Source organism: Amblyomma maculatum, chromosome 8 (genome assembly GCF_055883805.1).
Source record: "Amblyomma maculatum isolate TAMU_Amacu chromosome 8, ASM5588380v1, whole genome shotgun sequence".
NCBI classification, from domain to species: Eukaryota; Metazoa; Arthropoda; class Arachnida; order Ixodida; family Ixodidae; genus Amblyomma; species Amblyomma maculatum.
The window spans coordinates 122,037,090-122,051,250 of record NC_139351.1 but is presented as its reverse complement, the minus strand read 5'-3'; the positions used below and the strand labels follow the sequence as shown (position 1 = coordinate 122,051,250).

At 42.2% G+C, this 14,161-nt stretch overlaps 1 protein-coding gene across 2 annotated transcripts in view; it reads right to left on the bottom strand.

Annotated features, from left to right (window-relative positions):
• Positions 1-5,952: 5,952 nt before the first annotated feature.
• LOC146182396 (m-AAA protease-interacting protein 1, mitochondrial-like) overlaps positions 5,953-14,161 on the bottom strand; it is a 275,077-nt gene continuing 266,868 nt past the window's right edge. Inside the window, exons 1-4 of one of the 2 annotated variants that reach the window (XM_084577483.1) lie at positions 12,146-12,541; positions 11,738-11,809; positions 7,294-7,414; positions 5,953-6,277 (exon numbers count right to left, since the gene is read on the bottom strand). In XM_084577483.1, the coding sequence (XP_084433609.1) occupies positions 6,084-6,277; positions 7,294-7,414; positions 11,738-11,809; positions 12,146-12,424 (666 nt within the window). In that variant the 5' untranslated portion in view covers positions 12,425-12,541 and the 3' untranslated portion in view covers positions 5,953-6,083. Of the gene's footprint in view, positions 6,278-7,293; positions 7,415-11,737; positions 11,810-12,145; positions 12,542-14,161 lie in introns of those variants that run through there. The other variant, XM_084577484.1, reaches the window with a different exon arrangement.

The following is a 14,161-nucleotide window of genomic DNA, read 5'->3' as shown; positions in this document are numbered from 1 at the left end:
GTCTTACGCTGGTGCTCACAGGTTCAGGCGTAGCCCTGTACTGCTCAACATGGCCAGGACAAAGGGCAAAGTCGACAATAAGAAATACTCGAGAGAAGATTACCACTGTGCAACGGCAGACCATCGTCACTGGAAGAAGCATGGTTGTAGTAATGTTGCGACAGCGTGCATGGAGTATGTTCGTGCCACTCAGCGCGACGCGTTGCAGTTCATACATTAATTCATACGTCATACGTTATTCATACATTCATACGTTGCAGTTCATACGTTATTCCGGCCAGTCAGCCTACAACGCCAACGCCGCAGGATCAATAATCATACACTTAATAGCTGTTACTATGAATGAAAATCTCCTGAAATAGATAGGAGTTAACAGCGCAAGAAATGCTATCAGACCACTGCCAGTGAGCTTGGTGGCCGTTGTCAGTTGTACGACTTGCGGGTAAATCGGGGGGGGGGGGGGGGGGGGGAGGGTACGAAAATGCCAGTGCCAAGTATTCTGCAATGACGTCCCTCACAACGCTGCGTAGCAACGAAGCGAGGGACGGGACGAATAATGGAAGAGAACAGTTGTGCCACCAGGAGGTCCTGGTGTAACGAGGAAAAATAAAGGTTGATTCTAAGCGGCTATGGGATCGAGGCCGTTGCGCAGTTCAGCCACTGGTACACTGACACTGGAGGTAGTGCGGCGATTCTGAACCTGCATGACACATAAGTCAGATCGGCGTGCCTCCCCTTCGCGTTTTTAATTTTTTTTTTTTTTTTTTTTTTTTTAGCGTACGGGCTTTGCGACCTCGTGCAGCGTAGGAGTTCTCGAATAATATTTACCTTAGAAGGTCGTCGAGGCCACGGTACGCCACGTACGCCGTCGATGTGGAACCGAAGGGAGAATTTCGTAGGTCGCTGCACAGTAAAGCTCTGCCGTATTCCTTGTCCTCGGAAAGCGCGTGCGGATGCCTCGTGACTCTTCTTCCTTATCTCCCAGGTCAGCGGTCGCTTTGGTCCAATAAATTATTACGTCATCATCTCAGAGCCGAAGTGGTCACTGTAAGAGACGTGATCACGAAAACGCGGAGAGCGATATACTACGAGTTTGGACTTTAGATTTCTGCAATGACCCCGACGAAGGCATATGCCGTCGTTATCTAAACCTGGTGACCATGCATTCCTACATCGTCTGGGTGGGTAACGGATCATTCACACTTCAAGCTCGTTATCTTCCTGTATTAGGGACTCCACCCACACATCGATCTCATCCCTTATTTCTCAATAAAGTGTTTCAGTCAGTCAACCGATCGGAAAAGAGTCGTGAGCTGCGAGTCAATGAAAAAAAAAAAACAAAACAAAAAAACAGCGTCCGTTGCGTCTTCATTTATCGTTTCACATGTTTTTGAACTGTTCTGAAAGCAGGTCATTACCAACTCGCCTAACTCTTTTATTCCAGGAGTACATACAAAACACGTAAGTTGAGCTTGGAAATTTCACATTATTAGCTATATCATACAGACTGATTGTACACTTGAAAACCTTGTGTAAAATTATTGGAAAGTTGCACTGTATATCGAACAGCGATATCGCTGGTTGTTCGATATATCGAACCGCACACCACGCCTCAGCAAGTGTCACTTATTTCAGCGGCGCTCTCTGACCACAGGCGCAGGGACTGATCGGCTGTGCGGCTTTGGGCACCTGCGCTATAAAATCGTGTAGCTACAGGCGCCACTTAACGCCGCCTAGCGGTCGTTTTCCAAACTTCTTCCGGGATGCGAGCTGCCGCTGCTCATGCGTCGCTGCGAGAAATGCCGACGTTTGCGGTGGCGATTGCCTTTATTTCAGCTCCTGCCGATTTTTTTTTTTTCTACGGTGGCCTGAAGTATAAAATTACGATGCCCCTTTGTGTAGAGGCGAAAGCATTGATGATGCCGCAGCCATCTAGATAGGATAGGATAGGATAGGAAATACGTTAGTTTCTCTAGGAAGCTCTTGTGCTAGTAGCAGAAGAGTTCCATCTTCCGTCTTCTCACAGGGTCGGTGCCCCTATTCCAGGGCTCCGCTGAGCTTCGCTGCTCGCTGGGCGTGCTGGATTAGACCTAGTTGGCAATCCAAATCGCCGCTGGAGAGCCGGCTCTCCCACTGTTCCGCACCCGGGTCTTTACGAAAGCTGTCGTTATCTAGAGTGAACTGATGCGTAAACGCGACAGGTGTCTCCTACAAACAAGCGCTATGTGACCAGCCGCAATGTTGAGCCCTGCTTTATTGTGTATGCTGCATCGGCTGATCAATTACTTCCAACAGAATATTCGCTGTTTCCGTTTTCTTTTCCAATCACCCTGCCTTTGTCCCGTTTCGCACAAAATTCGGCATCAATGGTCTTGAAAGAAAAATCCGGATAGAACATTAAAATTCAGGAGCAGGTTCATCCACGCCAAATTTCTCAAGGAAGTTTCGCAACCAAAGAAACATAAATGAGAAGAAATGAAAACCGCGTCATCTTTGAGTGGGGGTGGAAGTCAAACCCCGAATTTTGGTGTTGCTAGAGAGATACGCTGCTCATTGGTCACAAAGGCTCGCTGGTTAAAGGTGAATGAAGGTAGACTATACTGAATGCGCGATGCGAACGGTGTTCGACAACGCAACCATGTTCCGTTGCGTTGCTTCACCACGGGATAGCCGTGACGATGAACTGGATCGCGGCGATGATAGATTTCATAGCATGTACGGTCGTAAATAGGTGAAACGTAATACGCGAGCACTTGAAACTTTCGATAAATTCCAGGCTTTGTGTGAAGCTTTTCTGCTTCGGTAATAATAATAATAATTGGTTCACAGGAAGGGAAAGGCGCAGTATCTGTCACACTTGCTATGTGGACACCTAAACTGATTAAAAAAAAAAACTGATTTATTTATAGGAAGGGAAAGGCGCGGTAACTGTCTCACTTGTTTTTCTGTGGACACGGACACGGACGCCACTTCCGTGTGCTGTGCGATGTCAGCGCACGTTAAAGATCCCCAGGTGGTCACAAGCCCAAAAATATTTAGAGATACGGCTCTTAACAAACATTGCTTATAAGTTATTAAATGTATGTACATACAGCACATGTATCACCATGCTTCATTCATTAAATTTTGTACCTGACGCTCATCACATCCGTCATTACTCGCTCTGAGGACCTATGAAATGAGTTAAAACATTATGCGCCATAAAAATACGCAGCACTGCGCTAAACAGGTAAACTATTACAGATTTATGCAGTAACCAACATATATTCTTTCCTCCGCATAAACGCGAATGGTAGAGATCGTCAGAAAATTCACGATGAAGCGCCGATATTGTTTCAAGTGCATTCATACCGAAATATAAGACAGGAATAAAAAACTTGTTAACGCGATGTGAACTCAAACAATATGTTCCCGGTGGCATTGCTTGCCGAGCTGGGATGAGTAAATACGACCTCCAGCCCGTTTTTGGAGCTTTCGAAGATTTTACCCAAGGAAAATATTTTACTGAAGATGCCTCGTAGTTCTGTGTCACAGTGCACTGGCAGAGAATGCCGTTTACGCAACGCGAAGACCGCATAGCAACACACGGCTAGCAGACGATGTGGCCGGCTGCGCTCTCGAATGTACTTATCCGCTTATCCCCTCCGTCACCAGCGGCGTGGCCATCGTTCAGTCTCTTATACCAATTTTCTATGCCACAATGCTATTATGCGGTGAAGCCAACCTAACTAGAGCCCGGCGGTCGCCCTCGCTTAGCGCTGTCCACTGCCGAAAGCGTTGCGTAGTCAACTGTACCTTAATTTAATAAGTGGCGTTTAATAGGATTAGCTATTTAATCATAAGCATGCGGCTTGTTCCAGAGCACGTCTGCAGCGGCATCGATTCGAAGAAGCTTAGAAGTAGCAACGCCTTGCGAGTGGTCTGTTTGGATGCTTGGCACTGCAAGAATTTGACGCGTCATAAGAGTGGGTGTAATTTATTATATCGTTTAGACTGCGATAAGCTCATGTTTTGCCATTTTTTTCTGTATGAAGTTACCGGTGTATAGTACAACCTCCCGATATTTGTTTCGAGTTTGTTATATCCAAGTTCGGTTGTAATACACAACAGCGAGGTGCACAGCACGAGCCCGTTCTACGTGTCTGTGTCCTGTTCCACTGATTTGGAAACAGTTCCATGGAAACAGTGCTAAAACCCATGCTTCAAATTCAAATCTGCCTATGTGGCTTCTGGGAAGCCAAAGGCTGGGAGACATACTTCATCGGTCTTTCTTCATACACCTTTCACAACTCTTCAAAAATCTAAATGGTGCAGATCTGTATGCACTGGACACTCACAACTTAAGTGCTCAAAAAGACAGCTGCAGCAAATTCGAAGAGAAATCCAAGGACGCATTCACGTGTTGGCTGTTTCTCCTCGAAACTTCCCGCAGCTTAAAAATAAACTCTTACATAACCACTGTGCATCGTGACTACGGGACATTTCTACCGCGAATTTAGGTCTCGTCAAGCCACTGAAGCCCCGGAACGTGGCTCCTACGAGAGACTCGAGCTGCTGCAACGTCGATGAGTGGGCTTGGAAATATTTGTCGCAAAACGAAGTCTGTCCATTTGCGACCTGCGTAATGGCAAGTAGCCCATCGTGTTCCGTGTTACCGTTCTTGGGAGAATTAAGACCTCATCATTTTTGTCACCACAGGCTAAGAAGGCATTTACGGAGGTCTAATTTTTCGTAGGAACCGTGCAATATTAGAAGAAAGCTGCATACCTAAATCCAAAGCTCAGGTCAGATAAACATTCACTGATGTTGATTCCGGCGTAGACATAAATGTCAAAGATATCCACCCAGCGATAAAGACGAATATCGTCAGCTGACCAAATCCACTGCAGCTAGGGCAATGACCCCTCCCATTTTCCTCCCATTAACCCGGTCTTCTGCCAGCTGTGCCAGCCCAGAAACTTTCCTAATCTCATCCTCCCCCCTAATTTTCCGACGGCACCTACATTTACCTTTTCTAGGAATCCAGAGTTATTTTTACCGGCCATCATTACCTTGCCTTCAAACTGTGTGTCCTACTACCTATGCCCGTTTCTTAGTCTTAATTTCAATTAGATCGTCATTACCTTGCTGTTGCTCTTTGACTCACTCTGTTCGCTTCCTCTCTCTCAACGTTACACCTATCCTCTGCTTTACCATAGCTCACTATGTTCTAAGTTTACGTCGAATCCGCTTTATTTGCCTCCAAGTGTCTGCCCCAATGAGAAATGATCAAAACCATTATGCCTTGTCACCGCGTATCCCATCGACCTAATCACAATAAAGTAGTATACCCGCCATCCGCAAATACCACTGCACATCTAAATGCTTTTTTCGTCCAGACAGCAAAGGACTGGAATCGCCTTCCTGCCGACGCAGTTCATCTCGCTCATCCAGCACACTTCAAAGCATTAATTGAAAGACTCGCCAATGAACTGTAACAGCCCACCCCTCATGTAATACCCCACCAGGGGCATTTGAGGTATAAATAAATAAATAAATAAATAAATAATTAAATAAATAAATAAATAAATAAATAAGAAAGTAAGTAAGTAAATAAATAAATAAATAAGTGACAGTGTATGCAATGCTTGCTATTTAAACTTTCGAAGTGCAGAAACATGTCATATATTTTGTTGGTCTGGAGTTTTGTGACCGTACACCATTAACCAATTTTTAAAAATAAATGACTGCCATGCCATGCACTTTATGATGCATGGGTGCATGCCCCATGGCACCACATCCCTGCACGTTGTGCATAACTAGTGCCAGAAAATGCTGAAGCACATAAACACAAATCTATGCTGATATGCACTGCAAGCATAACATTGTTTCCTATGTTATGACGAGAACTTTGCCCACACCCAAAACTGAATCACACAGAAGTACACAGCCAGCCATTCAGAAGCTCTCCAGCACAGATTCAAGAAATTTATTCTGGCATTGTCTGCTTGTCTATGGTGTCACCATTTACATTGAGCCTATTTAGCGAATAAACTTCGTTCTATCCACCTTGTGGTTAAAAACAATCATACACTAATGAATTTTCACAACACTGAGGATGATGGCAGCAAGGACAGGTCTGTAATTGTCCAATTAGGCAGAACTCCTGCAGTGTAGTTGCGGTGAAACTTGGCCAAAATAAAGCACATAAGGATGCGAGGCTTCTCCGAAGAAGGTTGCTCCCTGTCCAAGTTCTTCAAAACAATAAAGTTCACAAGGATGTCACAGTACTTGTGATCTGTAATTTAAAATTAACCAATAAATCAATCAAGCTTTTTGTTGTGCCTGGAAAAAAATGACATTATCCAAGAGCTGGTACACAAAAGTGAAGCTGAAAACAAAAAAGGCTTGATGGTGCCTTATGACATAATTATATTTACTACTTCACATTTACTGTAGAGGCAAAAACATAACATGAAGAACAACACCAGATGAAGCACTTTGTCTGCTGTCTCCTTTCTGTGTAGTGTTTCCACATATATGTAAAATAATAAGTGCTAAACCTAGAGTTATTGTGCATAAGGTGCTTTTGTCTTGCTAGAGTCAGTTAATAAAACATATAATAACTAATGAAAATGAAGGGAAGAACAGCCACACACCCAGAAGTTTTCTATACAACTGTGATACCCATATCTATAAATATGTAGTGACACGAACTGATAAAGTCATTTGATTGTGTACAATGGCCTATTTACAAACACAATAATACCTAACTATAGAAAAGTCAAGATGTTCAGCAGTATCAAGCAATGATTTTAACCAAAAATGAAAACAGAGGCATCTGCAGTAAAGATGTGCAGTTTAGGCAAATGAATGGAAATGACAGACCTGCACCATATGTTTCAAACTGAATTTGCTCTCTGAAAAAGCTACTACAGTGAGCTGCAATTAATTTGAGCCTCCAATTATTCAAACTAACACTATCATTACATTAACATCACAGGTATAAAGCCTGATTTAAGATTTCAAATACATTCTCACTTATGATTACCATGGCTCGACACATTGAATAAAGTCAAATTATGTTGCATTTGGCAGTTCGTTCTTTCAATCACTTCACAAATTACTCCACGGAGAACGAAAAACAGGCCAGATGGAATAATCATCATTGTCAAAGTTCAGATGAAAACAAAAAAATTGAACGGAAGGGGTGGGGAGGAGGGAGGTGCTCCTTACTTCTCTTTATGGCTTTGCACACTAGTCAACAGCAAAGACTGTGAGAAAGAAATCTATTTAGGCAGGTGTGCATCTTACCTACGATAGCCTGAAGCGTCACTTTTTGAGGCATGGCAATAATATCATCAGGGTCCTCAAGGTACTGCGTGTTGCCATACCCCATGTGCTGAGAAACTTCTTGAATGAACTTGTTTACAGCCTGAGAATATGAACACACGAGTTTTCTAAGAAACTCGATTTCAACATGAGAACCTTTCAACAGCTGCATGGATATCTTAACACGAAGGAAGGCAAATGACAGCAATACATCTTGTGCAAGAGAACATGATTAAACACAAGGAACAGGCTTCATTGTTAAAAAAGATATGTAAGTAATGACACGTCTCACACAAAGGGAAACTTCGCTTATTAAGCCTGCTTTTATGACAAATTCCTTTACTTTAGTTCACACCATAGCATATCAGAGCATACATTTCTGTGTCAAAGTGTTCAAGCTTGTAAATTCTTTATTTTTGAACCAGTTCACATAGTAGTGAACAAAAAAGATATATTTCAGCTTTTCGACCTAATTTCATTATTGCACTAAAACTTCAGCATGAGCCTAGAGTGAAGACAGAGCAACAATTTTTACGCAATATACAATCAAATTTGTCACCAGATTAATTCACAGTTTGTTCCAGCAGCAAACTCAGTCAAAAACTCAAATCGGTGATAAGGTAGGTTTTCATTATAAATGGGACACCAATTTCAAATAATGACTTTTCACTGTCAGTACTTTGTGTGCAAGCCTGTTTTGGTGATCATTGCTAGACAAAGCCAAGGCACGGAGTCCACAAAGCTGTCAATAAGCGTCTAGCCTTTGTTCCCATGCTCGTACAGCAGCTGGTCTTATTCTCCTCAGTTCTGTTCCCCTTTTGTCCCTCAGACGATAGAGCAAGGCCGTGCAAAAATATTTAATACGAATAATTTCTGCAGACTGGCTTAGCTGCTTCGTTAAGTCACCTTTCCTCTTGCACCAATCTTTCTCAAGCATAGAAGAGTGCTTCAGGTCACTGTTCTGTTTATGCTCATATCTAAAGGCTGGATTTTTGAATTCCTATGGGACTATAACTTCATAACCATTTTCTGATAAACCTCTTTGTTCAGTACATCTTGAATTTGGCCAAGGACACCAACTCCGCAAAAGGATACACCAGTCCCAGGCCGTAACATTCATGCCTTTGTTGTTAAATGCAGGAAGTTGACAAGCTTCTACTAAAGTGTGTGTGGGGCACAATGTACAATGAATTCTATCATTTCCTCATGCAAGAAATTTGATTCGTCCAATAAAATCACTATATTTATTCCACACCAAGCATCCATTTGTCTGTGAATGCTGACTTCTTTAACAGGTGTCAACATGGGCATCACCCCCCCCCCCCCCCCCTCCCCGCGCTTTTACTTTTTTTTTTTTTTCTTTTGCTTTTGGGGTCGAAATAAACATTCCAGAAAGTTTATTGTTACCAATGTCAGCCAGACAATAAGGAAGCACGAGTGGAGGAAGGAGGGGAGGAGATTGGGGGGGGTGACAGTGCCCCTTTGTATCTTAATGCCAACACCCATACGTGTGGAGCCATTGAGCTGTGTTGTTATTATAAACAGATGGAACAATGTTACAATGTTTGTTGATAACACAGAGTCATGAGGTTTCTGGGCTCGGGCAAACAATATTTTTTTTCGAAAACTTAATTGCTGATCAGTCTTATCCCGGCAAAGACTGAAAAAAAATACCTCTCTGAGTCTTTATGCCATCAAAGCTTGCAAATCCTCCTACTGCATTGCTCCGAAAAGCACTGAGCTTGTGGTGTTTCATCCTAGATTTGTGGCCGGAGATAATAACCATTTGAGTCGTTGTGGTGACTCTATATCCCGCCTGTTGCTTATAAAATATGCATTGATACTAGTATCTGCAGATTATATCACTAGAAAGTGACAGCAAGTTGGCAATAATTCAGAACAAGCGGAAAGTGAATAAGAAGGGAGGAACAGGACAAGATAAAAGAACACACTATAATGAGATAATTATGTCCCAAACAGTTACTAGAGAAATAAAAGGACATTATCACATCAGAGCACTTTCAAAAATAGCAAAACGGTACCATATTTCTAGAACATACCAAATTTTTGCAAAAGCTTTCAAAACATTTTTTTTTGTTCATTACTGTATGTGCAACACCAAACAAGGAGTATAACATTCACCTCTTAAAAGTATGCACTGAGGATTGTATTATACTATGATTTAACTCATCATAATCATCATCAGCAGGACTGCACCCACTGTAGGGCGAAGGCCTCTCCCATATTTCTACAATTAGCCCGGTCTTGTGCTAGCTGTGTCCATTTGACCCCCGCAAACTTCTTAACCTCATCCGCCCATTTAACTTTCTCTCACCCCCTGCTACGCTTTTCTTCCCTTGGTATCCACTATATTACCCTAAGCGACTATCGGTTGTCCTCTCTTCGCACTACACGCCCTGCCCATGTCCATTTCTTCTTCTTGATTTGCACTAGAATGGCATTAACTTGAGTTATTTCTTTGACCCACTCATCTCTTAACGTTACACCTACCACTTTGCACTCCCTAGTCCTCTGTGTTGTCCTCAACTTAAGTAGAACCCTTTTTGTTAGCCTCCACGTCTCAGCCCCATAGGTGAGTACAGGTAAGATGCAACTGTTATCTACTTTCCACTTGAAAATTCTGGTGAGCTGCTAATCATAATCTGCGAGTATTTGCCAAATGCACTCCATCCCAATCTTATCCTCTTAGCTATTTCTCTTTCATGATCCGGATCTGCTGTTACTCCCTGTCCTAAGTAGACATATTCACCTATGACTTCCAGTGCTTCTCTACCTACTGCAAACTACTTTTCCCTCTCCAGGCTGTTAACATTATCTTAGCCTTTTGCATACTGATTTTTAGGCCAACCTTTCTGCTTCTCCTGTCTAGGTCAGCAATCATTCTTTGCAATTCACCTCGAGTTACTTAGCAAGGCAATGTCATCAGCGAACCGCAGATTACTGAGGTATTCTCCACACACCCTTATCCCTAACTGCTCCAATTCCAAGTCTCTGAATACTTCCTCTAAGCAAGATATGAGCAATACTGGGGTGATCGTGTCTGCTTGCCTAACCCCTTTCTTTCTGGGAATTTTGTTATTTTCTTTATGCAGAACAAAGGTTGCTGTGCAGCCACTGTATATATCTTCCAGAACTTTCACATACGGCTTGTCTACACCCTGATTTTGCAATGCCTGCATGACTGCTGATGTTTCTACTGAGTCAAATCCTTCTTCGTAATCAATGAATGCTATGTATAAGGGCTGGTTATATCCCAAGTATTTTTTTTATCACCTGGTTGATGGTATGGATATGATTGATAGTTGAGTACCCTTTCCTAAAACCTTCTTGATCCTTCACTTGATTGAAGCCTAAGGTTGTCCTGGTTCTGTTAGCAATACCATAGTATATACCTTGTACATAACAGATAGTAAACTGATTGGTCTGTAAATTTCCAAGTCCTTAGCGCCTCCTTTCTTATGAATTAAGAAACTGTTAGCGTTCCTCATGGCATCCATGATGCCGGTACCATTGACGACAACAGGCATTGCGTATACGGGGTGGCCAGTTTTCCTAGCAAGATCTCTCCCCCATCCTTAAAAAAATCTGCAGTTACCTGATCGTCCCCAGCTGCTTTTTTCCACTTTTCATAGTTTCTGAAGCTTTCTTAACCTTGGCCTTCGTCAATGGTGGAAAGTCTGACTGCTCTCCACAACAACCAAACTCGTTATTGTCCTGACTACTTCGGTTACTGTATGGATCACTATAGACCTCCTCGGCTACTTTGACTATTTTGTCCATATTCGTGATGACATTGCTTGCCTTGTCCTTCAGCGCATACATCTGATTTTTGCCCATGCCCAATGTCCTCTTTACCACTTTGACTACTGCAATTCTTTAGAGCATGCTTGATTTCCTCCATGTTATACTTCCTTATGTTGGACATTTTGCACCTATTGATTAGCGTTGATAGCTCTGCCAGTTCTATCCAGTCCGTTGGGTTGGAGGCTTTTATGCTTTGGGGTTTCTTAATCAAATTTTTTGTCTGCTTAGATAATTTGCCAGTATCCTCTCTAACTACCCTACCGCCTATTTTTACAGTGCACTCGGTAATGATATCGCTGCATGTATCGTTATACAGATTTAATTCAAGAAAAGTGCTCCAATCATTCCAAAAGCAAGGTATGCACATACAGCACAGCTTGGCACCCTTAGGTTTTCTTCTCTTTGCCTGAGCTGAAAAAGCAAGACACCTAAATATTTAAATAAGGAATACAGAGCACATGACACATGCCCATAACTTACAAGGCACTATGTCATATTTGTGGCATTACATAGGATCTTTATACACTGCTACAGCTTGTTAGCAATAAATGAATCCCGTACTCAGTTTATACAAAAAGTACAAAGTAGTTATAGCGACTACCTCTCTTTTGACAAGCCCAACCAAATCGTCCAGCTTCTGGGTTGCAATCAGCGAAAGGACAGTGTAGATCGCCTGCACGCAGTACAGAAGAAACCGTTGACATGAAGAAGCAGGACGAGAAACAGCAAACAAACGATAATAGCCTCAGGCTCCCTGTCGAAGGGTACATCGGCATAACTGTGAGTGACACGAAATATGAACACCTGCGCTACTGAGAACGAAAGCGCCGAATGCAGAAACAAATTCGTGACAATCACAAGACGCCTTTTGCCGCATCTACTGCCAGTAAAGTGGCGCGGGGGAGCTGTGCTGCTTTCATCTGTTTGACATTTTAGCATGCAACACTGGAGAATTTTGAACGCCAGTAGCCGCCGAGCAACACTTCAGCATAACACTGTACATACATACCTGTTTAGCTCCTTCCAGAAATTGGGACCTGTTAAAATCCGGATCCCACTGGTTTTTGAGTTGCATAAAATCGAGATAAAGGCTCAACCATCGGAAGGGATTTTGAAAAACGAATGGTCTGCCCTTCACCCGAGGTTGTTGTGCATTGTGTCTGCTAGACGACGTGTGAAAGTGGGCGGCGGAGAGTAAACGCGGCGAGGCCGAGACAGCGATATTTCTTTGCACAGCACAATGCATAACACGCAGCTGCATTGGGAGCAGTAAGCTGCGCTGATACATACTGAAAACTTGATTAATGAGCTAAAGCAAGAAGATCGAAGACGTAAATCATACGAGCACACGCTAAAACCTGCACCCGCAAATCAGATGGGCAGCGCCATTTTAAAAGGTTGATGACGACAATGATCAGAGGCATTCGAAACGATTCTAAAAACAAAATTCCAAACAAGTAACTATATATACGTTTTAACGCTCTTTGAAAAAATATTATTTTGCTGTTAGACCTAATACAACATTTTAAAGTATTTTACAGATAGATCAAAACCGAAACCAAAACTGCGTGCGGAGTGGCGTTTTCTGCTGCTGCTGCGATGTTCTCAGCGATAAAAATAGAATGAAACGAATGAACGATGTGCCGGCGCACTGAGTGAACAAATTAAAACAAAAAGCATGACGTTGAGCAAGTAACATTCTATTTTAGTGCAGCCATTATGTGTTTCCATCAGCTAATCAGAGGTCACGTGCTTTCCATGAACATCTCCAGCTCTTGCCAATTCAACGATGTATGTACCTTTTGTACACATGCGGTGAATTGAATCGCAGCACAACTATGAAGCATCAATTATTTGACTGATTTTACCAATTATTATTATTATTATTATTATTTCACGAGAAAGAAATGACGCGGTACCTTTCACACTTTCTCCGTGGACATCAGTTACTATGAAAGTTAGAATCTTGGTTGACCTTGAGGCTAGGCTGAAGGCCACTGTTATGAAACGGACATTGTGCTCGACTTTTGCACTGAGTAGAGCTATAGCTTTAAACATGGTGGTAGTATAATGCGTTGGTTCTGAAAAACTTAGAGGTAGTAACCGTACAGTGCATGTCTGTGGCATTTGAAGCATCGAAAGCCCTCAAAATGAAACGCGAACACAGCTTAAATTTTCAGAATCGTCATTGTGTTTCGAGATATCAAATGTTAAAAAAAAAGAAGCTTTTCAAAACCCTTCAAGTCGGCTTTTCCATGTTGCATATCGATAAAACAGTAAGCACTTCCTAGCGAAAAAAACATTATGAGCCACAATAACCTCATACAAATTCTCATACTAAACTCATACTAAACTCGTACAAATCTTATATCATCTCATACAAATTTCATTCAACTTATGAGAACTATATGAGATTGAATGCAATTTCTATGAGTTTAGTATGAGAAATCTGTATGAGGTTATTGTGACTCATACGTCCTTTGTAACAATTACAGACATTACTTTCGTTTTGGTGGATGTAGATAATGCTTACGTGATTTTGAGACAATAACCAGCTCAGCAACAGCTTTTATTATTATGTAACGCGGGGAAGCCAGTTTAATAAGCTGTCAAGCACATTTTGCTAGACTGTATATCTCGAACCATGATGCTTATTCGGAAACACATAAACAGAACTCGACTCCGATGTCGAAGGTCTTCGATTTCGCATTTTACATAAAGCCATAGAACGAAAATTGATCGCTGATCATTTATTTTAATTGCGTGCATTGAAATAAGGACTTTAACTGAGGCCCCATGACTATTTTTTGCTTCAAAAAATTTGGAGCGCTGTTGCATGCACATTAAAGTTTTATCACTCCTTATACCGCGGCTCTTAAGCTACACAGTATCTTCATAGATGCTGAGGTGTATCTAAATTCTTTGATTATCACCATGAATGAAAAAAAAAAAGAAAAGAAAAAAAACGTACAAAGTAACTTGCAGGGGTCACAGTTAGTCCTTCTCCACGTAGTCTCCCTGTAGA